A 24622-nucleotide genomic window follows, 5' to 3' on the forward strand; every position below is an offset into this window, starting at 1 on the left:
AGAAAAATGTTGTCAAATATGTTTTTTTTTTCTTCTTTTCTGAGGTACATTTTTGTGTTTTCTTATTTTGCATTTATAATGTTGATTGGGCTAGTTGTCCCGATACTCGTCGTTCTATCATTGGATCCTAATTTTCTTAGGCCCAAATCTTGTTTCTTGATCTTTCAAGAAGCAACTTATTTGTTTCTCGCTCCACTACTGAGGCTGAATATCGTGTCATGTCGTTGAACTTAAAGTACTGCGGATACAACAATTGTTATCGACTTATCCGTTGTTTTCACTGATCTGATTCTCTTATTTTATCTATGATCTACAAAAGCTTGCTTAAAACTAGTTCATTCACATGTGTCCAAGTGGCGATTGAAGGGTATCTTAGTGTGTGTGAATATTCTTTATAATTCACCATATTAGCCTAGGCTAATGTTATATGTCATCTTATTAAAGTATAGATATTCTTGTCTTTTACACATAATACACACATTTAAAATATGTAATTCTCACTTAGACATTAACAATCAATTAAAATAACCTGTCATTTTTTGTGGTTGAAATGTAATTGTCACAATTATACCAAAATGCTGTATATTGGCCTATATATCCTTCTGAAATTTTCAAGAAATATATCTTATTGAAATAGACTATATAATTATAGTATAACTAGGTTTATTCCCATTTAGACCAAAGGTCTCGAATTATGGTGGGATGGATTCAATTCATTCATCCTTAATCAAAAGTCTCGGATTATGATAGAATGAATACGACTCATTCATCCTTCATCAGAAGTTTCACATATGATACATACGAGCGCTCCTAGTAAAGAGCACTTCCTCTTTATTTGAGGCAACAATATTGCAGCTCAACAAACAAGAACTTTTTAGCCTATTGAAAAAGAATTGAGGTTCACTACATGTTTAAAATGTACTAAGATTTAACCTAAAAAAAAATGCAAACCATATACAGTTGCGAGGTAATGGGTATTTACAACATGGTTGAACTCTACCCAAATGAAAGCAAAGGAATAAAGAATGGCTGGGGAACTGCAAACGTAAACTCAATCGTGCTTTCTCCTCATCATTCTATGTAAATGCCACGACCATGCAGCCAACGACATCAAAAGGCCAGTACCGATACATGACCATAAAATTACCACCCATTTGGGCATTGGGTTTGGAAATGATCCTGAAAGACGAAGCAAAGAAGAACATAAAGCGGAGAATACATAAGCCACTGGGGATCTGGTCTTGCCACAAGGGACATGTTAATTGTCCACCGAGTTTTGAACAATGCTAATAGCTTGTCCTCAGGATTTCTCGGTTACAAAATAAAATAAACTTTGCTGAAATACTCGTAAAAAGAGAAAACAAGATGTAGTGCTCACCATGTCCAAACTTGATACAGATTAGGAGCTCAACAATGCAGATCGCCACTGAAAGCCAGCAAAATGCTCCTACCTTCTTCGCTGGTTTTCTGAATATGACGGTAGTAAACGGAAAAGTAAAGTGAGAGATAAAGAAAAGGAACAAGAGCTTATGGGAGTAGTACACATTTCACTTCATAATGCGAGTGGTTGGGCATACCTGTCCTGTAGATACGAGTTATATTCACGGATTGTTGGTAACGCAATTAACCACCAGAAAACCAATCTATACACTATCAAAGGATTTCTTGGAGGAATCCAAAGACAGAACTTCAAAAAGAATGTATTTAACTCCACAGTCAAGAATATGACACAAAGACTGAGGACTTGAATAAACCGCCATGGACCTAGAAGAGGACGCCATTCATCTTTATCCCAATGAGCTGGCGTAAATTGTCCAAGAGTTCGCTTGACCTATTAAAAAAAGAATAAGCTGTGTGTTTAATAATAAAACTATCTCTCGCTGGGAACCCCGTTTGTAGTACTTTAGTACAGAATAAACGTCCTAATATTTCCACTTTAACTGTATGGGACTTGTATAACGCAACTTAGTATATCTGATATTCCTCGAAACCATATACGACCAATGTAGCAATTAACGGGATATACCTTGCCCATGATATTTGGTTGCCTGCTAATGCCAACCCACTCGTATGTTTTCCCGTCAAAATACCGGACGGTGCGCATTCCAGCCCATATGCCTGCATAAGAAATCAAATAGGTAATTTTAGTGCAAAATAATCCAGGAGAACAAAGCATATCTGTAAGACCATGAACAGACTTGAGCCACAGGTAAGCAAAATATGCAGAAAATATGGATTTAATGTTAGAATAACTATTCGTTGTAATAAAAAAACAAAAACAATCACATCAACGAATGTCGAACCTCAAAAACTTCACCCATGAAGATCCATTATATCTAACAATCTCTATACAAAGGCTTAAATTCCACATCATCTGTAATAAGAATATTTTTGGTGAAATGGAGCTCGATGATCGCCATAAACCCATAGCCTAGTTATTCATGTCGTTATCAAAATTTTGCTCTGAATGATTTAGAGGGGATGGGGTGTCACAAACAGAACACAAAATCAAGTACTTCATTCTCGCGATTAACTCTCCTTTCAGTGGTAGTCTTTATTTACCTGGACAACCACTTTTTACTGTATGAAAGGCAATATTGTATCTCAATACAATGTAATTTCACAGCAAACTAAATCAAAACAAGCAAATTCGACGATACATTTGATAAACTTCACTCAATCTGGAACTGTTTTTCAGAACTCAAAAGAACAAGAACTTCAACAGGCAAGAGATGGAACATTAACCCCTTGATTAACTAGAAATGGATGCAAATTGTGAATATGATACAAATTTGTTGTAACCATGTCAAGAATGTAAAGTTCAGAAGAGCACAAGGTAGTCGGCTTCAAGATACTCACCGAACCAATTGCAGATCAATATGTCAAGAATAATGCTGTCCCACCAACACTCGTTGAAGTTTGGTAACATGTGGCGGAAGGTAAGCTGATAACATAAGTTCAATGAGGACGGAAAATACTGAACAACTCTCATTTGGAAAATGAAAATTTGCTGAATAAACATTCAAAAGAAGCCGAGTAAGGCTCTGACCTCCATAAACTCGAATCCAATGGACAAAACCCACAAAAGAGGTTGATTACGAATCATGATGGCCTTTCCCCACCACCCTATGATATGAGCCAAAACAAACTCATCAAACAGTGTGTCCTACAAAGCAAATACGCCATCAGAGAGGCTGCATTTTCCTGCAGCTTGTCCAAGAAAGCAATACAGGATTTTGAAAAAAACAAATACAAAAGGTAAAAGGATTGTGAAAGAAGATATCATACATAAAGATTCTTAAACCTGTTTGTGGGATTTTCAGGTACGTAGATTCTGCAATCAGCACCATAGGATCTTTCAGGTAGCTCTGCATAGTAAGTTAAAATAGGTATAAGTTGCAACTCACATGGCAAAGCCGATAAACAGCATAGATGTTATAAATAATTCACCCAAAACTGTTATGAAGAACATGCCAAAATCCTTACCAATACCAAGATCAGGATGTAGATATCTCATAAATTGCTGAGCATCATCCCGCTTCTAGGGAAGAGACGACAAAGTATTAATATCTCACAACAACTGAATTGGCTGAATTATAACTTGATTAGATATCAGAAGGGAAACTGAAGTATGAAACATAATTACTGAATCATTTATTCATTTATACAATTAGAAAACATGAATTCTGCTAACCAACTTACCTGAAAAAGCAAAAACGTCAAAGCAACAAGGTAAATGACAGCCATTCCATGAACTAGGCGCCAAATGGCAGGATGTGGCCTAATGAGCACGCTGTAATGAAGAATCTCACAGATTAATATGGTAAAAGACCATAGACCAAAAATTGCAAATACATCTGTACTAAGCAAATTTCAAATCAGGGGAGAAAAGAAGGCGAACTCTAAAGCTCACATTTGAAGTCTAAAAGAAAAAAAGACTTGAGCTGCGGGTCTACTACAAATAACCTCTCTACCTTCACAAGATAGGGGTCAGGCTGAATACACACCACCCTACCCATACCCCACTTGTGGAATTTACACGGGATATGTTGTTGTAGTTGTAGTTGACTAACCAAAGAGGAGTTGAAAAGATAATCATTCTAGCACGTTCACAGCCAAAAAGTAAAAATAGATAACACTAATAAATAATAAATAACCACCAACTCCTATTTTTAGCTATATTTTACTAGTCAAACCAAAAATATGCAAAATACAACTCAATAAGACCAGAGAGAGAAAGGAGTATAGTAGCAACTTACGTGGAGGGGGCTTGCAGCAAAGAGTAAGCAAGATACACAGCAATCATAGCCCAAACACCCCTAACAGAGGCAAAAACAACATTCACTGTCATGAACATTAAAAAGGAAAAGATATTTTTTTATAAGATAAGAATATAAGACAAAACCATGATACTCATCCTGTTTCATTTCAAGTGGTGGGGTTCAGGGAACAAGAGTCAACAAGTTAATTTTAGTGTAAAAAGGGACATTAAATTCAAGTTTTTTTGTAAAATAAAATTTACATACTTAGAAGATACTTAGAAGCTACACGACAGGTCTATAAGTCACAATAATTAATCATTCAAAATACTTTAATATAATTAAGAAACTTGTAGTAGAAGAATAACCTATTTAGACTCCCAAATAGCAACAATACCACATGAAATGGGATAGAGAGAGAAATAAAAAGTGCACACCTTTTCACAGATGCCACAATATCACCGGAAGAAGTGTTTTGTGAGTCGAGAGCTCCACTAGCCCAACTGCAACCATAATAAAATAAGCAAGTAAAAAAATGTATTGTCATTAGCAAGCAAAACTAAAAGAAAGGAACCAATAATTTGCAAGCAATCAGTAAGGCATCCTAATTGAAGATCACATGTGCTTTTGTATACCAAAACCAACTTTTGATTAATACAAAATTCAATTAAAAATGCAACGACTTGATGTGTCATACGTACAGCAAAAGGATTTCATTTCACAAAATAGCCAATTTTAATAAAACAATTTTACATATCCTCAAAAAGAAGAGCTTTTATATAATTATCACCAAAAGGAAAAAGAAAAAGAAAAAAAAAGCTACAACAATCTATGCATCTGACTGAAAATCTAATTCATTGATGACACAGAATATTGTACGAACATCTGAAAGAACAGAAGAAATCGCACAAGAACTAAAATTTCTTCTACAAATTCCCTCACAGTCCAAGACACTTATCCAAAAAAAAAAAATACCCCCGTACTCCAAGAAGAGAACAACTATTCCTGTCCATAGCAATTATTTTACCTCTGAATATAGAGCATGTACATTAAAAAACTTACATGAGTAAACATGCACCGATAAGCAACAACGTAATAGTGTGAGGTTTGTTCGCCCAGGAAGTCCATGGATCCAACTCATCATCAATATTCAATGTGCTAAGATCACCGTTTTGAAGGGAAACCGTATTCTTTTTGTTACCCTTTCTATGTCCATTAGGCTCCATAGCCCTAGCCTATAAGAATTCAAACTCTTCCGCCTTTTCGCTGCAGAAACAAGATAAATGTAACTTCAACTACCAATACATAGTGATTCTAGGCGTGTAAAATAATGAAAATATTTCAAAGAGGCCATTAAAAAATCATAGCAGGATGTTCCCTATTGGGCTCAAGCTACTATATGACATACAAATGACGATATATTTTTTCAAAGGTACCTTCAGAAATACAACAAACTTATAATAACTTAATCATTACTGCATATCCTAAAGAGTAAGTAGACTTCCTATGGAAACAGGAAATGTAGGAAAAGCAAACACAATCCTTTTTTTGAGAATAGTAAACTAAAAGGAAACATGATCTAAAGGAAAATTCAAAGTAAAGATAGGAATCCAAGAAATAAGTAAAGAAAGGGATCCAAATAATCTCATGTCTGCTCAACATTTTAATCTACAGACCCTCAGTAAAGAATATACTTGAAATCTGTCACCTCCCCCAAAAGAAAAGGGAAATTACCAACGGGTAGCTCTTACTCGTTCAAGGTTTTAGCTCGCTATTAAAACTAATCTTAAAAGATACATAAGCATACGGATTAAAGACTAACTTCGAATAAACTAATGCAATACATCATGCACACACAATATAGCCTCTTTAATTGGAGAATAATCATACCCGTGATGCCAATTAACCAAAAATCTGTCTGAATAACCACACAAATACAATCGAAATTGATCATTACTAATGCATGTGACTTACAAAAAAACAAGGAGATAACAGAAAGATGAACAAAAACAAAAACAAATCTTTTTTCCAATACCCGGAAACAAACTAGACTGTAACTACCAACGCGAAATGAAACAAATTTGAACAATTTAGTGTTGGTTGTTAGCACAATAAGAACATCAACTACTATCATACCAGTCATGCCAATTAACCAAAAACCAGCTAATTCTTTACAACTAAAATCCACATAATCACACAAATCCAATCGAAATTGATCATTTCCAACGCATGTAACTACCAAGAATATTGGTGGAGCCAAAAATTTTACTAAGAAAATTCAAAATTCAAAGAAGCCAACACACCAAAAAGCTACAAGGTGTTCACCAGAAACAAAATGGACCTTGGAGTCTAACTAGCAAAGCAAAAAGCAAACAAATTTGAAGAGAACAAAAACAACCCAAAATTCAAAAATATCCCAAATGTAACATACATAATGCATGCCAATCAACTATTCGCAAAGCTAAGATTTTCACTAAGAAATTCAAAATACGAAGAACTAAACCCAACAAGAAGCCAAATGAGATTCAATATTTACTAATAGTACATATACATTTTTAAAAAACAATTTTACCCATATACAAACAACGTACGAACATATCGTCCCTACCACTCCATTAAGTAAACGCTACAAGAAAAAAATCCCAGTTTTAAAGTTAAGAGTAATATACTCTCTCACCTAAAAATATATACATAAATACATACACAAAATCTATTTATAGAAAGAAGAACTGGAAAAAGTAAAGTCAGAGAGGGGAAAAAAACTTACGTAGAGAAGACAAAAGAACTAAAATTAAAAAGCTGACAATCACAGAGAGAGACCTAGTAGTAACAGAGAACAACGAATCCTGGCCGTTGGATAAAAAAAATGAATAAATCTTCGAAAATGGAGAAATGGGTAATGTAGATAATCAACTATTTAGCAAAAACAGAGCAAATTTATAGAGATTTCAATAAACACAGAAGCAAAAAAAGATCAAATTTTTCAAAAATGGAGAAATGGGTATTGTAGCTGTTTACTAAAACAGAGCAAATTCATGAAGATTTGAATGAACATAAAAGCATAAAAAGATCGAATTTTCAAAAATGGAGAAATGGGTATTGTAGATAATTAACAGTTTAACTAAAACAGAGCAAATTCATGGAGATTAGAATGAACACAAAAGAAAAGAAAAAAAAAGATCGAATTTTTGGAGGAAAAAACAATGAATTCAAAAATGGAGAAATGGGTATTGTAGATATTCAACTGTTTAACTAAAACAGAGCAAATTCATGGAGATTTCAACACAAAAGCAAAAAGAGAGTTTAAAAAGTAGACAAAAAAGATAGATTTTTTTGGAGAAAAAAGAAAATGAAAATTTGAACTTCTTTTTGCCTCTTTTGAGAGAAGAAAACGGTGGTAACTGAAAGTTCACACGGCGGCGAGTGAGTTTTAGAGAGAGAAAGAGGAAGAAGAAGAGGAGAAAGTAGAGAGAGAGAGTTCGGTTTTTCTTTTTTTCTTTTTTTTTTGGTCAAAGAGAGATTTGGTTTGAAGAGATTTTATAAAGATGAGTATTTATTGCTTATTCTTATCATTAAAAATTTAAGGTACGTTTTTTTTTTTTTTTGGAAAATTACAGGTCGGAGGAATATTTTTTTGATTTTTGATTCGTGTTCGATATTTATATAGAATTTTAATTGATTTAAATACACAAATTACACTATATAAATTTTATTTAAAGGTATTTTTATTTTTACCTTAGTTGATATTTTAAATTTTATATTTATGAAGTCTGATTAAATGTAAAAAAAACTGCATATTAAAAATAAAATACTTACTATTTTATTATAATAATAGTCTTTATAATGTCTCGATTATCAATAAATTTAAATTTTTAATATATGTTGAAATATATTTTAGCCTCAAATATATGATTTTAGCAGGGAAAACATGATATTTGAAAGAAAATAAAATATGCATTTAATTTGAAGAGAAAAAAAACAGTTACAATATTGTATTTGAACTACTTTGAAAATTCCATCATAATTAAATGAAGAGAAAAAAATATGAAAAACACCTTGAATTATTAGTTTCGTTCTCAGATTATTGATAGTTTTAAAAATACTTTTTAACCTGGCTTATTGAAATTAAATATAAATCCAATCTTGCAATATGAATGAAATACATACCAAAATTATTATCAAATTAAAAGTGCTTTCAATATTTCTCCCGTTTTATTAAGAGCTCAATTCTACTAAAAAAGTTTTAAACTACTTGTTATGTTATGTGACAGATTTTGGACATATCTAAATTTAGTTAGTAAATTAGATAAATATTCTTAATTATCGATAATTCGAAAATGAAATTACTAATTTATATCAAATTTAAGAATATTTTCAATACTCTTAAATATTCGAAATAATATAAACGTAATAGACAGAGTAAATTCATAGATTGATATTTGGCATGCTGAATTTATGAATATTCTCAATAAAAAGATCAAATATGCATATGTCAATTAATTAAATTAAGTATATTTTATTAGACACAATCAAAATTATAATTTACTACTAATAATTGAGGGATCAAACGTGTTATTGAAAACTTTTTTTTAATTGATATTTTATAAAATACCTTTTTTTTTAGGTATTATTCATTGTACTTCAGGTATATCATATATGCTTCACAGTTTGGTACTTGTACTGTGCTTAGGAAATGACAAAAATACCCTTTACATTGGGAAAATAAGTTTTGGTAACGTTTGTCTTCTGCTTTCTTAAATAAAATAATAATAATAAAATATATTTGGATATTTTTTTTATTTAATCAAATAAATGTTTTCTTAAGCATTTGTAGTACTATGATCTAAAAGAATTAATTAAATGCTTTAGGTTTTATCACCATTTCAACACTTATTTTTTAGTAAAATTAGTGAGTTGATTAGATGTGTTGAACAAATGAATCGTTATATATAAGTTATTATTATGCGATGAAAGATATTGAAATATTTTAATTATAATTTAATTTATATTGAAGCGATAAAATATTTACATAATTTTCATACATGAATTACACGAATGATTTTGAGAAAATTAAGAGTGATTTATATTAAATTAAATGTTATTTGAGTCTCTAATGGTAAGGATAGAGAAAAATCTTATACTATTAGTATCTCTATCATTTTGGAATATTCTTTTTTAATAAAAGATTATACTTTTTTTCATCACCGTGATATTATCCCAATTTGATTTTGGTTATAGAAGCATATATGATTATGATAAAAGGATAGTAAATACTTTTTTCAATTTCTTTTTACTTTCTTAAATATTTCTTAATTTAATTTTCTTTTTTACTTATTCATTAACAAAGTTTCTTTTTTTTTATCACACTCTTTGAGTTTAAAAATATTGAATTAATATTATTAAAAAAGTATTAAGTAAATATATAGAATCTTATCCATTAATATAGATAAAACGATAAAATTTCTATACCATACATTATTCCTAATAAATATATATACATTTCAAATACATACCTTTTTGTGTAAAAGAAAACATATCGTTTAAACAATTATCTACCCTCAATTATTTATAAAATATGTACTAAACCTACTTTTCATATGCTTTCTCTATTTACAACAATATAATCGATATAGTTTCACAAGTGAAATCGAAGATGGTGTTGGTTGTGTATAAACAATCTTACTCCTAATTAAATAAGGTATAGAGACTGTTTCGAGTAGGTCCTTAATTGTAATTCACAAGTGGAATTGAAGGATATTTGCATGTAAATAGTTTTACCTCTACTTTGAGAAGGCATGACAAACTGTTTCAGATAGAATGTTTAGTTGTAATCTCACGTGGAGTCAGAGAAGAATGATGTATTAACAATTATATTCCTAATTTAAAAAGGTAAAAAGACTGTTTCTGACACATGATCGTCTAAAGAAAATGTCTTCTCCACTTGATCTAATTTTTGTTATTACTTCCCTATTTCATTTTATTATAGTAAAAAAATTATTTCTTTTTTCTTATTGGGAAGAAAAGATATTTTTTTAAAAAAAAAATGAGTACTAAAATGGGGGAATTGGACCAATTAGTTGATTTATGAATAGGGGAAATTTGGTAATTGTGGCTTAAAATAGGGGGGACAAAAACAAATATAGGAGAAGTCATAGTGCTAGTAGGCTTATAACCTTTTAATTGCAATGGGGCCCAAAACTTCATTTATTGAACTATTAAAGCCCTTTAACATCTGTAAAAGTACAGAACAACCCAAATAGAAAGAGACAATTTATTATTCGTCAACTCTTTGCACAAGTCCTTTTCACCTTTATTTATCTTTTCATGTATCACCATTCACCGTTAACGTTAAATCGAGATGAATAAGATTTTTCTTAGAGAGTACTTAATTTTTAAATATAAAATTTTTAGGCGTAAATTTAAATTTAATTAAATTTTAATGTGGTTATCGAACAATGAAAAAAGAAAAAATATATCTTTATTATTTATTAGACATTTTAATTTGAGCTCTTAGAATGATAAAATTATGCTTTAAAACGTCGTTTTTAATTGACTTTACACAATATGGATCGTATTAAACAAGGCGTAATATGAGCATGGGATGTTGAATGAAAAATTAATGACGTAAAAATTGAAGTTCATGTGTGTATCAAATATCGGATTATAAACTTAAAAATGAAACTAATATATTAGATTTAAAACATCAATCAAAATTTTACGGATTTTTATTTTGAATAACATACATATATATTGTTAAACTAGTAGATAAAAATAAGTATATATTACATTTTTTAACTTAGATTACTTTTTCTCCCAAAAAAAAAAAAGAAAAAAAAAAGAAAGATGATGATGATAATAGCAATCTAAAAGAAAAAAATTGACTTTTCAAATAGTGAAAATACAAATATATTAGAAATTAGAATATCAACGAATTTCATCGTTGATCTGTTACTATTTTGCTTATAGCTGATAAAAATCTATTGCTAATTTATTGCTAAGTAGAATAAATTTTGTTATTTAATTATAAAATTTATTCGACTATAAATTCAGTTTTTCAATAATTATATTTGATTCTTATTATCTATTGGAAGCTTTAAATATTCCTAAAGAAAACATTGTAACAACTTTAATCATAATAACATTCACTACACAATCTCATTTATATTTTCTAGTTGATGTCTTACTAAATTAACACACAATTAATTGAAACATTAAAGAAATTTTGAAGACAAAAGGCAATTATAATATTCTTGCATTTATAAATATCCAATACTTAAAAATAAATTTATTTTTCGAAACAATTACATAATTTGAACTAAAAAGAATATAGTATTTTATTGAATGCGTATCAATGTCCATATTCTTGAATTTTACATAACATGGGTGCAACCCCACCCCCACCACACCCAACCCCACCCCATCCTGGTTTCTCTTGGGAAGGGGTAGAAGTGAAGACAAAATAATAAATATTTAAAAATTTTCCAAAATTGTAAAAAATAATGGGGAAAAAATCCTAGGGAACAGTATCCATATGGTGGAATTGTTTTCAATTTTTATTTGATGAAATGGGGAACACATTAAATTATAACAAAAATATTTAAATTCATGCAATGATGTCAGGATCCAAATCGGGTCGCGACTGGCACCCACACTTACCCTCCTATGTGAGCGAACCAACCAATCTAAACCTTAACATTTCAATATAATATCAACAGAAAGTAATGCGGAAGACTTAAACTCATTAATAAAAACCAATTCAATAACTTCTAAAAACTCAACAACTATTATTATCCCCAAAATCTGGAAGTCATCATCACAAGAACATCTACTTCAATTTACTAAAGCTAAGAGTATCTAGAAGCTAAAATACATAAAAAGCTAGTCCATGCCGGAACTTCAAGGCATCAAGACATGAAGAGGAAGATCCAGTCCAAACTAGAAGCGTTAGCTCACCCTGAAATCCAGTGTAATGAAGACTGGCTAGAGTTGCGGTTGAGTTGAAGATGACGGCACGTTTGCTGCACTCCACAAATAATCAAAAAGAAAACATACAAGTAGGGGTCAGTACAAAACACAGGTACTGAGTAGATATCATCGGCCAACTCAAAATAGAAGACAATATATATCAGATAATATCATAAAATCAACTACAATACTCAACATGCGGCATTTACAATTACCATAACCCTTGGTCATAACACCAAGCTCATCAATGAGGACTCACGCCTCCCCATCATACTCATTTGGGAATTAGGTTCATTAGATTGAATATATTAACATCTTTCAAGATTCATTATCTTTATTCCTCTCGTGTCGGTACGTGACACTCCGCTCCTCAATATACTATCCTGGTGTCGGAACGTGACACTCCGATCCTCATTCTATCCTGGTGTCGGAACGTGACACCCGATCCATATTCTATCCTGGTACCGGAACGTGGCACCCGATCCATATACTATCCTGGTGTCGGAACGTGACAGTCCGATCCTCATATACTATCCTGGTACCGGAACGTGGCACCCGATCCCCTAATCTCACTACTTTCGTTCATCAAGCCTTCTTTTATACTAAGGCATCATCATTAACAAAGTAGATTAGGGTTTCTTTTTCAAGATTTAGAATTCAATAGCTTCATCATGCTTATCTCATCACAATTATATAATCACAACATGTAAACACACAATTAAGCATGTAGAAGGGTTTACAACACTATCCAATACATATCATTCGCTATTAAAAGTTTACTACGAATAGTGTAAAAACCATAACCTACCTCCACCGAAGAATTCGCGATCAAGCAATCTACTTCTCCAAAGCTTTGCTTTCCTCTTCGTTCCTCTCTCTCTCTCGCTCGTTCGTCCCTCTTCGTTCCTCTCTCTCTCTCGCTCGTTCGTCCCTCTCTTTCTCTTTTTTTTTCTTCTGATTTTTCCTTATTCAAACTCTTTTTCTCATACCCTAATTACCATATAATTAAGTATAAAAGATGACCAAAGTAACCCACTAATTAATTCATGGTTATCTCCTTTAACCCCCAAGTAATTGAATTATTAACATTCATCCACTAACTTTATAATTATAAGTAAGAATAGTCCAAAACGCCCCTTAAAACTTTTAACAGAAATCCGACCCAGTTAGGGTTACGCAGTATGTGACGGGCCGTCGTGCCTGCGACGGTCGGTCCTGCTGAGTCGTCACAGAGTTCAGAGACTCAATTTTACTAAAGGGTCTGTGACGGTCCGTCGTGCCCACGACGGTCCGTCCTGCCATGTCGTCGCGAAGTTCAGAGAGTTGTTCTCAGTACCCAATTTTTCAGAATTCTACGTGTTTTGGAACGAGACACCCTCGATGATTCGTCGTGCCCATGACGGTCCGTCGTGGGATCCGTCGACTCAGACAGTGATTTTCAGAAATTAACTCTGCTGCTCTAAACGACTAAACAGGTCGTTACAAATGATATATCCAATATAGTTTCGAGGGGAATTTAGAAGGAAAAAAAATGTACACAAATATTATTTCTATTTTTTCATAATTGAGAAAGTAAAAGAATTATTTTATCACACAAATACAATTTTTAATAAGTATAGCATATTTCAATCCAGATGTTTTTTAATTTTGATTGAATTATTTTTTGATCGCAATCAAAATAGTTAGTCATGAAAGAGAAAGCCTTTCATTGAAATAAGACGTCATCTAATTTATCTTTTTGAAATAAAAAATAATAATTTTTGATATATCTTCGTTTTGTTGAAATAAGACGTCATCTAATTTATCTTTTTGAAATAAAAAATAATAATTTTTGATATATCTTCGATTCAAGTAAAATGTTTTATAATTTTTTGTGTGGGTTTCATTTGCAAATTGGTTCATGATATATAGCTCTATATCTTCTAGCTTAATTTTATCTCCTTGTATATTTTATTTAACAAATAGATGTTGGAATAAACACATTATAATAAATATATTTTAATTTGTTGTAATTTCTTTATTTCGATGATTGTCTATGTCACAAATTTAGAAAATAACATGATAACCAATAAGAATAGTAATAGAAATGAATAACAAAGGAACTATGATTATACTATAACTAATATTATTTAAAAATTAAAATCTTTGGTAAAACAAACCTTATTAGAACCAGACAAAAATAAAAAAAAAAGTTTAAATAAAAGGTATCTTAGTTTAATTAAACTGAATATTCCTTATACTTATACAATTTTACCTTCTAATTTTGCTCATTTTTTAAAACAAAACAATAAAGAATATACAAATTAAAATTAAATATTATTGTAGTATAAATAAATTAGACAATAATTGTTGGATTAGTCATCAAGACAATAAAAAGTTGTTAGCTTTAATAACTAATCCATTAAGAATATGGACTTTTAATTTATTAATCTACTGATTACAAATGATTGGCCAAAAATAAACAGGTTGTCAATAGTGTTAATAATCATATTAATCTTCATTTATTTGTTGGATCTACCAAATAAAATAATCAATACATAATTTTTTTTTCAGACTGACAACTCCTCCATCACCATATGTTTGTTTGAGATTTTGACCAAAATATCTTGTCCACTTATTTTATTTTATTTTTGTCAAAAATATTATTTTAAAAGGGAATCTCAAATTTGAGATCCAAATCAAATATGGATCAGATTTAGAACAACTAAAAAAAAGATTGAATCACCCCCCCCCTCACCCCACCCCACCCCACACACAATAATATCCTCTCCAATTGACAATTTGAACCATTTAAGTATTTTACAATATTTTTATTTTTGGTTAAGGTGGAAAAATATCGAAGTTTTACGAATTTATCTCTAAGTAACACTAAAAAAATGAATTATGTCATGAAATTAATAAGAATGATATCAAAACGTTAAATATAGTATTTTTCATGATTAGTATTTCGAAACGAATCAAGATACTAATTATCGTAAAATACAGAACTTTTTTAGTGAGTGAGTATTACCTTGTGTAGTGTAAAAAGAGAGACAAGATCTATTAGAAATGATTCACAAATTATAGTTTCAATAAGAGGAAGAAAGAAGAAATATCAATTTAAGCAAGAAATATTAAATTTAAAATTTAAACGGTATATTAATTTGAATAAGAAATTTTATTATAAACTATTTAACTTATAGGGTTCTAGATTTATTATATTTCTGAAAATTTAAAGTTAAAATTATCGAGTTCAGACAAATTCGTAACTGATACATGGATCAACCCATAGATTGTCAAAGGTTCTTCTTTGGCTCAACTTTTCAAGTGTCAAACTCAAATGAAAATGTGACACTAACTTTTAGAGATAATTTTGGAACTTGTGATTTGTGAATATATATGAATGTGACACTATTCTTTTGTGACCACAATATTCTACTAACCCCTTACCCCCACCCCACCCCCACCCCCACCCCCACCCCACCCCCACATACACACCACAAAGACACACATACAGAGCCAAGAAGTAAAACATTACAGCCAATTTGACAAAGCTAAGATAATGGTGTCTTCTCAGACAATATGTTGTTGGTCCTTTAGGTCATAAGGCAAAACATACCTACATGTTTTTAACACTTGATTTTGATGTGAGAATTGCAGGTGACCAGAAGTGGATTTAGGGTTTAGTTTCGTAGATTCAACTGAACACATTATTTTCTACTCCAATTATCTATATCAGGACTAAGGCAGTACATAACATGTGAATTCTGCAGACACAACTTATATCGTGTTACAAAAATCACTAAAAAAGGTTCAAAACAGGTTATTAGTACTTGAGGTCGTGTTCTAGAATCTCGAACTTATATTAGATACATATGTTATTTTCACATTGCCTATGCATTTGTAGATTATACTAATATAATATCTAAATTAAATCTATGCTTATAATAAAGGGATGAGTCTAAACTTGCTTATTGACTTTGAAATTGCTCAATTCTGATCTTCATACACTTTTGATTTATTCACACATCACCTTATGTATGTCATTAAGAGATCACTAGCCTAAAATTAATGAACAAGGGTTCAATTTTATCCCTCGGTTTCTCACTTTGGTTAAACTTAGCCCTTAGATTATTGAAGCTCCGTCCTGAATCAATATTAGACTAAAAAAATTCAAAGGAAAGAAAAGTTGCTCAATTTCAAATAACACAAAGCGATTCGAACTATTTATGCATTGTAAACTTGTTGAACATTAAATGATGAATTCGCGTTTACATCGAAAGGCTAAACTAAGAGTAGGGAAATTAAAAGGGGTTGTTTTCAAATGCCTTAACAACAACAATGACAAAAGCTATGATCTAATAGACAAAAACAAGATTTTATTAAATATTTTTTTTAAAAAAAAATATAGAAGACAAGAAAGAGCATAGACTTCACTTGTTGTCTCAAATTTATATGGTCAAGATTCCATTTCTCTCAACATTATTCACCTAATTTAATTGCATGATTCCGACAGCCAGATCAATGTCGCATTTCGAGGTACTATTTTTTTTTTCTTAATTAAAAAAAAAACTAACATTAAAAAAAAAAAAAAGTGGTCCAAAAATCCTTTTTTTTTTTTTTTTTGTAATAATAATAAACCAATTGAGTCACACATGAATTTTTCTAGAAAAAAAAAAAGGGTATAGTATGATAATCCATAAAATAAATGGACCACTCTCAACTATCAAAATCCGACCTAATAAGTTAGTCTTTTAGATTGAACTCTCTTTATTCAATCTGTAACAATTATAGTAACATAATTATATTTATCTGATGTGACTTACACTTTGTTTGGATCATTGTTACCCATTGTTTCATAATGTATTGTATTGTATTATACTCTATTGTACTGTATTGTATGGTAGATTGTATTGTTTGTTGTAACTTAATTATATTTATCTGATGTGACTTACACTTTGTTTGGATCATTGTTACCCATTGTTTCATAATGTATTGTATCGTATTATACTCTATTGTACTGTATTGTATGGTAGATTGTATTGTTTGTTGTTGTTTAGTAACATTTTAATTGTTTGGTTTGATTGTATCGTACTGTATTGTAATTTATAAATTTTGCTTAAATATTCTTAATTATTCTAGGGTAGGAGGTTTGACTAGATTTAAATTATTAAAGTAAAAGGTAAAATAATATTTTGAGATATTATGTAAAGATATAATTGGAAAAAAAAATTAAGTAACAATTGGAACACACCAAATTGGTTGTTCCATAAAATGGGGGTTTCCATTGTTACGTAACAACGAAATTTAACAATACTACACATTTTAAGTAACAATCAAAACAAACATTATAGGTATAGTAACAATACAATACAATATATAACAATGATCCAAACATAATGTAATATATGGCCCATTTTGAGCTAGAGTGTGACGAGTGGTAACTTAGAATCAAAATGTAATCGAATCGTGAATAACAAGTTCATCGATCTTGGAACAAGTTAACTATAATAGACTATCTCGAGCGCGGAGTGTAAAAAAATAATAATCTTAAACGATCTAACATAAATTCAAATGTGAGTAGTAACGAGTTTGTTTTCCCCCCAAGCATAGGTAAAAAGGCTTATAAATTGAATGCCTTCTAGTCTAAAATTTTATGCGAGTGTTAACATCCTATGTTGTGTTAATAGACACCGTATATCAACATGGGTTGTGGTGCACTGGTGGAGAGTATTTCACCCTTAACTAGAGATTTCGAGGTTTGAGCTTTGGATATGGAGAAAATTTTGTTTGGAGCGTCACTCCTGAATGGGTCCTGTAGAGCGCGATTCGAATTTAATCGAAACTCGAATGTAGATTCCGAACACCGGACGAAAAAGAAAAAAAAATAGACACCATATAAACATTAAGATAGGTATTGGTGCCCTACTTGTATCCTATCAATGTCCTATATTAAAAGTGTGTTTAGTTAGTGTTTGATATTTACAAGGGGACTTGCTTTGGACAAAATGTTATTTTTGGACCACAAAGACTAGAAATAGGAGAAAGTCTAAAAATTATTGGTCCCCTCTTTTCTTAATCTTGTATTTATTTTCTTTTCAATTAGGTATTTACATTTCTTCTTGTGTTTACATTGAAGTTGACTCTATGATCATTTTTTAAAAAGATTGTATTAATGATAAAGATTAAGATTATGAGGTTAAAGAAAAAGGGATCAATTTAACTTCACTATATATACATATATAAATGTATAAGATCAACTTAGGGAAAAATACTATTTATACATATATAAATGTATAAGATCAACTTAGGGAAAAAATCTATCTAAAAAGAAATATATTTTGTCTTTTTATTAAAAAAAGAAAATTGACAGTGTTTGGACATGAATACAAACTGAAGTTGTTTTTAAAATTTTTATAAATGATTCGAATTGAAAATTATGAAAAGAACTTTTTTGGGTTTTTTTGACTTTCAAAAAGAAATCATTTAGCATTTTAAAAGTGGATTCAACTTTTAAAATATTAATCGGTGTGTATCTGACTCATCGATAAAAAAGTTACTTTTTAAAAAAAAATACAATATGTGTACTACTCATAAATTATTGAAGATTCCAAACGACGTAGCTTTTGAGGGTCTCTGGTAACGTGGATATGTGAAAGAATGAACATTGTATGGTTAATATAGAAATAATTCAAATATTATCAGATATGTACTATTATTATTCATGTTTTCAAATATTACATATCTTACCACAAATTAAGAACTTTTATCATATATTGAGAAATATATGCCTATAAAGATGAATTTTTGCTACTAGATACACTAAAATAAAGAGAGAGACGAGTGAGATAGGGAGGAAGGTGAGCGAGATTCGTTATGGATTCCAGATATAAGAGAATGACACTAGATGCATGTATCTGATGTAATTCACATATATATGAGATATAAGATACATAGGAGAGTGACGAGAGCTGGGAGAGAGGCGAGCCAGATAGGTAAGGAGGCAAATAAGATTTGTTATGTAGCTCAGATACATGTGAATCTACTTGGATACAATGTATCTAGAACAAATTATACATAATTTTGACCTCATGTATCTCAAGATACATGTATACGGACACACCAAAATCTGATAAAATTCATAATATTGCAAGCTAGAATATATCTAAATAATTAACTCCTAAATTAGCAGAATTTATGTAATTTCCTCGAATATATATATGAAGTACAATGGGCCTCAAATCTTGGGCTTCTTATTTGCAACTGTTGTCTATCAAATTTGGGCTGAGAGGAATGCATGCAGGCTCACATGGAAAGACAGAGAAATTTGTAATTGAAAATTAGATAGTTTTGGAGATAAAATTTTTAAAATATGACATTTATATTCTTTTGATCGAGGGTCTATCAAAAATACTTTTAAAGTAGAAATGATAACAGTGCATCATCTATCTTTTTTTAGACTCTTCTTTATGAAATTACATTGTATATATTAGTATCGTACGTTATTATTATATTATAACACACTAATATGTACTTAAATTATGAGGTTGTACTTAAGTTATGTTCCATGTTCTTTACCGTCTTGATCTATAACTTCAAGAGTTAAAATTCTCCGACGCGATAGTGATTGGTATTTGTATTTCAAATTCTTAAAATATTTAAAAATTTATAAAACATTATAAAACGTGTCATTTAAATAAATTAATACATAAATTTTTTTAAACTTTATCATTATTTTGTATTCATTTCAATAGACCTTTTTTCAACTTGGCTAAAAATAATTTGTCACATGTAGTGTCACCAGGCGCATTGAGCAAAAGCACTTTGAATATTCCTTACCTTCAAAATTTAAAATGCAAGAATAACATATTTTTTAAATCTAAACTTGCAAAATAGTGACAATTTACGAAGATTATATTTACTTAAGTTTAAAAATCTTGTACTTGTACAAAATTGAGGAAGGACCGCATAGACGTCTATTCGGATTCAAATTTATCGATCGATTTCACATGTCATGATTTATTCCAATCGCAACAATTGGAGATAGACGAATGATTATCTCCAATTGTTGCAATTTTACTGTTTAATTCGTTTGAGTGACGTTATAACAATTCTAACTCTAAAACGACAATCTAACGATCACTAGCCTAAACCTAGGCTAATCTCAATAACAGCCTACTAATGATCACAAACATCTACACACTATAACTATTAACTGCTTTCATGTATCGAATCTATTTTGATTTCAAAATTTTTTATTAATTGCTTTCACGTATCGAATCGTGATCCATAGTTTACCAAGAAAAAAAGAAAAGAAAAGAAAAGGAAGTAGTCTTTATACTTTGCCTCTCCCTCTAAAAATTTAATTTGCAATGGCGACCCTAATGTATCACATGTTTTCATCGTCTTCACTGTTATCTCTGGGATTCTACCACCTCATCTGCACCACCCGGAACCGCCTCAAATCCGCCGGAGACTACGTCGCCAAACCCTACCACCCTCTCTCCTTCATATCTCAACCGCATCTCCGCCGTCTACCTCTTTATCTCCTCCTTCTCTGCCTCCTCATTTCTCTGATCCATCAATCACTCGTCTCTTTGGATGCCGATCCTCTCCTCAAAGGTCATACTCCGGTGCATCGTTTCACCTCTCTCCAAGCCGCTGCTGTTGTTTTCTCGTTTCTAATACTCGTTGTTTTTCTCCTTATCTCTGAGTCAACTTCTCTTCTCCCGCTTCCTCCCGATCTGTTCTTCGCTTTAGCTGCTGCACTTTTCTACCTACAGTATTCGGTATCCGATTCTTCTGCTTCTGTTCAAACCTCCGATCTCCAGGCTAAATGTGATTCCGTTTCAGCTCGCATTTCTGCACTCTCCGCGTTACTTTGTCTCGTGATTGCTGTTCAACCTAGGCTTTTTCTGGCTGATGTTGCGTTAGCTGCTTCTATCTGTCTCCAGGGATTATGGGTTCTACAGACGGGACTTTCGCTTTATGTTGATGCGTTCATACCTGAGGGTTGTCATAAGTTGTTGGATGTTGTTACTGGGGTAGAAGGCTCAACCAAATGCGATTTGGAGGACTCTAAGCTCAGGGCTATTGCTATACTTGATTTGGCTTTTGTAGTTCATGTGATGTTTGTATTGCTCATTGTTAGTGTCACTTATGCTGCCGTTGCTAAAACTATTGGTATCAGGAGATTTGGTTCTTATGAGGCTCTTTCCAATGCTGACTCGAGTCATATCCAAATGAAGGCTATGACGGGAACTCAAGCTTGATTATCGTCGCATTAGGTATCATTCTCCCCTTAACTACTCAATGAAGGATATGTTTAGCTCTTAAGCAGAAGAATTGAAATGGTGAAATGTAAAGAGATGCATTCTTAGTATATAATGCCTTGTAACGCAATATATCTACCAAATCCATTGTCTACTTTCTGTTTTGTCCTCTGAGATTGTTGTGCAAGTATTGTTACTGATCATTCACTTGGTACATGCATTATTAATTTCTGTGTTATCAGTAGACAGAAGCTCTTGCACTTGGCAGAAAATGAGTCTCAGAGCAAAGGCATTAAGCACATTGCTCGATGTGATGACACAACATACTAATAATATAACAAGAGATGAAAGAAAACAACCACATGTCTAATCAAAATATCAAAAAGAAGCTGGGTGGGTGTTAATATCAGTTGGTTTGTTCTTTACAATATAGTACCTAAATCACCTTCAGAATTGGAGGTGATAGTAGTGTGCCCCAATAATAACCAAAACATACTCAAAACCAATAGCAGAGATCAATAAGGAGGAAAGGAAGTCTCTGTTCATTCTCTGGGTAAGTGCATTATCAAATCCCCTAGTCCAGAGAGCTTCCTAGATATGTATTATAAGCTCTATTATCACGGCGTCACATACTTGGTTATTATTTTGCTGCTATTGTGCTCCCTGGACGCATGCTGAATAAACCTATGATTGTTTTTTATGTGATTTTATTAAAAAATTTGGATAGTATTAACTAATTTGCTTAAGCCTTAAGTCCGTGATTTTTACAATTGTTTCTGCTTTGAAAATGTCTTGGTCTGACCTGGATTATCCAAGACGGTGTCATTCTTACCCAAGAATTATTAAAAGCATGGGAGTCACTGGTGATTATCCATATTTATCCCTCTTTTCTTTTGGAATTGATACTTGCAAAGCGGAAAGCCCTCTGATAGAATTAACTAGGACTTCTTACAGCGTCCTTCTCAATACAAGCTCCTCTTCTGTACCATTCTGGCTTATCATGTATCATAACTTCATCTCCATCTATCCTTTTGAATGATTAACGTGTTGAACTCATTTTTATACTTACTGTGGTCTTTGAAAGGGATCCTCTATCCCATGCTTGTTCATTCTTTGTTGAGATGCCCTTTCTAGGGTCCATATATAAGTACTATATAGAACATGTATAAGAGGGACCTGATCTTGGTTGCAGTATCCGAAGAACATAAATTTGCTTTCATTGAGTCTATTTACTTCCCACTCTCATTTACCGTCTTGGTTCATATTCTTCTGAGCTACATTTTCCACAAAGTTGATATGAAGATTATTCTTTTTCTTGACCTGTAAACCAACTCAACCGGGGAGAGGATAAACAAAGAAAAGGTCTCTTTAATTTTACTCATCTTTAAAAAATTAAGTTGAGTATCTGGTCTAGAGATGGCTCTCTTCTTTTCTAGAGATGGCTCTCTTCTTTCTAGCAGTAAATGGAAAATATCATAAATTTAAGTCCTTTCTACCTGGAAATTGCATCTTAGTTGGTAGAGAAGGTTTCCATAAGTGTCTTAAATGGAAAATGGGTCATGTGAAAACAATTAAGGTCTTCGGTAACTCTATCCCATTTACAACTGAAGTGATCCATTTCCTCCATTTTCCTTTGAAACATTGCTCCTGAGATCCTAACCATTCCCACTTTGCCATTTTGCTATGGATTATCATATAATTGTGCGTGTTATTTGGATTTTGTGAGTCTAACTGATCCCATTCTTTCCAACAAGAGTTTAAAGATATTTACTCCAACATCTACACTCCTCCCTCAGCTGTTAAATTTTAAGTTTATAGGGTTGCTTAGAAAATTCCTTCGCCTCTCTTAAGCTTTTGTTCACTTGGAAGTTTTTTAACAGACTTCCTCCCAAAGCTGGGTTAGGTAAGAGAACTTCTGTTAATTTCTTGTTGGCTCATGGCCCACATGTCATATATATAATTTATTAGAGTAGAAATTGTTTATGCTGAAAACTGGAATTCTCAGTGTAATCCCACAGGTGGGGTATGGGAGGATTGAGTGTACGCAGACTTACCCCTATCTTGTGGAGGTAGAGAGTTGTTTCCGAGAGACCTTGGCTTAAGTAATAAGGAGTGCCTTTTTTAGGATTATGAGATAGAAACTGTACGCAATCTATTCTTGAATTTGCCTTCACTTAGATTCACCTTCTTTCCACCTATTCTTTGGAGTTATCCTATTTAGTGTTCTTAAAGCCTCTTCTCTAAAGTGTATAGACCATGGTCCTTACTCATTACTCAATTACTCTTTCTATTCTTCCATTAAGTATTTGGAAACATGGAATGTAGTTCTGTTCCAGCGATTCACAGTTTTTAACAGTAGCTAATAGTTAAGAAGCCTTTCAGGAGATGATGGTCAAGAATATGATTGAAGCCAGGAAACTACTACAGCCTATATGCTCACACTCTCCAAAAATGCAAGAGTGAGTGTTGGATCCTTTTGGAGAGTCCGAGCAACATTGACCATAGTTTCTTACATGGCAGCATCCTTTTAGCCTCACAAGAAGTGGTTATCGAAAAACTATTCTTAGTTCTTATCATCAGAAACTTGAGTCCCGTGTGATCTCAATTCCTACAATATTGCCAAAGCTTTTTCTGTGTCTTACTAAACTTATTGACTTTATGTATTTGGTTTATTTCTAATCAACTCTCTTTTGTTGATCAGGTTATAGGAAGGGGGCGGCATTACATTCAGATTAGTCCATCATTCTCAGCTGTCATATCTCAATCAAGAAAAACAACAATCTAAAAACGAGCTAAGCCCGCCAAGAAGGCTTCCCAAAGCAGATATATATAGCTAAGTTCGGTTTTGTTTTTGCAGAGTTCAATCTTGTTGATGGAGTAGAGGCAGTTTCTTTTGTATGGACCCAATACTTTACATTAGACTGTATTTTTATTTGGACAAATGTTGTATGAAATGTCAAAGGGGGTATAATACACACTGGTTAACCACAATATGGTTTAAATATTTGTAATTTAAAGTTCAGCCATGGTTGCTGTACCAAATGAAGTATCCCCATAACACCTCAAATTCATACTAAAACTATGCTTTCACAAGTCGTACCCCCAGAACTAAGATAAGAACGCAACAAATAATCATACTCATTGCAA

General features: G+C 31.8%; 2 protein-coding genes across 5 annotated transcripts; one reads left to right on the forward strand and one right to left on the reverse strand.

The window, feature by feature from the left end:
* Window positions 1–716: 716 nt before the first annotated feature.
* On the reverse strand, window positions 717–7803 carry LOC101264518 (CDP-diacylglycerol--serine O-phosphatidyltransferase 1-like). 3 transcript variants are annotated; one of them, XM_004238828.5, is made up of 13 exons: window positions 7027–7803; window positions 5322–5525; window positions 4697–4762; window positions 4260–4319; window positions 3703–3793; window positions 3487–3541; window positions 3289–3368; window positions 3050–3166; window positions 2860–2944; window positions 2027–2118; window positions 1578–1831; window positions 1379–1467; window positions 717–1179 (listed from the first exon to the last, which is right to left on the reverse strand). In XM_004238828.5, exons 2-13 carry the CDS (start codon window positions 5483–5485, stop codon window positions 1052–1054), a joined length of 1281 nt encoding a protein of 426 aa, XP_004238876.1. In that variant the 5' UTR covers window positions 5486–5525; window positions 7027–7803; the 3' UTR covers window positions 717–1051. The 3 variants fall into 3 exon arrangements, with proteins under 3 accessions (XP_004238876.1, XP_069153861.1, XP_069153860.1); XM_069297760.1 differs by lacking the exon at window positions 7027–7803 and adding an exon at window positions 6832–6927; XM_069297759.1 differs by lacking the exon at window positions 7027–7803 and having other exon boundaries at window positions 5322–5622.
* Window positions 7804–20318: 12515 nt separating this feature from the next.
* LOC101265436 (uncharacterized) lies at window positions 20319–24466 on the forward strand. 2 transcript variants are annotated; one of them, XM_004238831.5, is made up of 2 exons: window positions 20319–21490; window positions 24177–24466. In XM_004238831.5, exon 1 carries the CDS (start codon window positions 20576–20578, stop codon window positions 21473–21475), a length of 900 nt encoding a protein of 299 aa, XP_004238879.1. In that variant the 5' UTR covers window positions 20319–20575; the 3' UTR covers window positions 21476–21490; window positions 24177–24466. The 2 variants fall into 2 exon arrangements, with proteins under 2 accessions (XP_004238879.1, XP_069153862.1); XM_069297761.1 differs by having other exon boundaries at window positions 20460–21490; window positions 23858–24466.
* Window positions 24467–24622: the final 156 nt, after the last annotated feature.

This window comes from Solanum lycopersicum, chromosome 5 (assembly GCF_036512215.1).
Source record: "Solanum lycopersicum chromosome 5, SLM_r2.1".
Taxonomy (NCBI): domain Eukaryota; kingdom Viridiplantae; phylum Streptophyta; class Magnoliopsida; order Solanales; family Solanaceae; genus Solanum; species Solanum lycopersicum.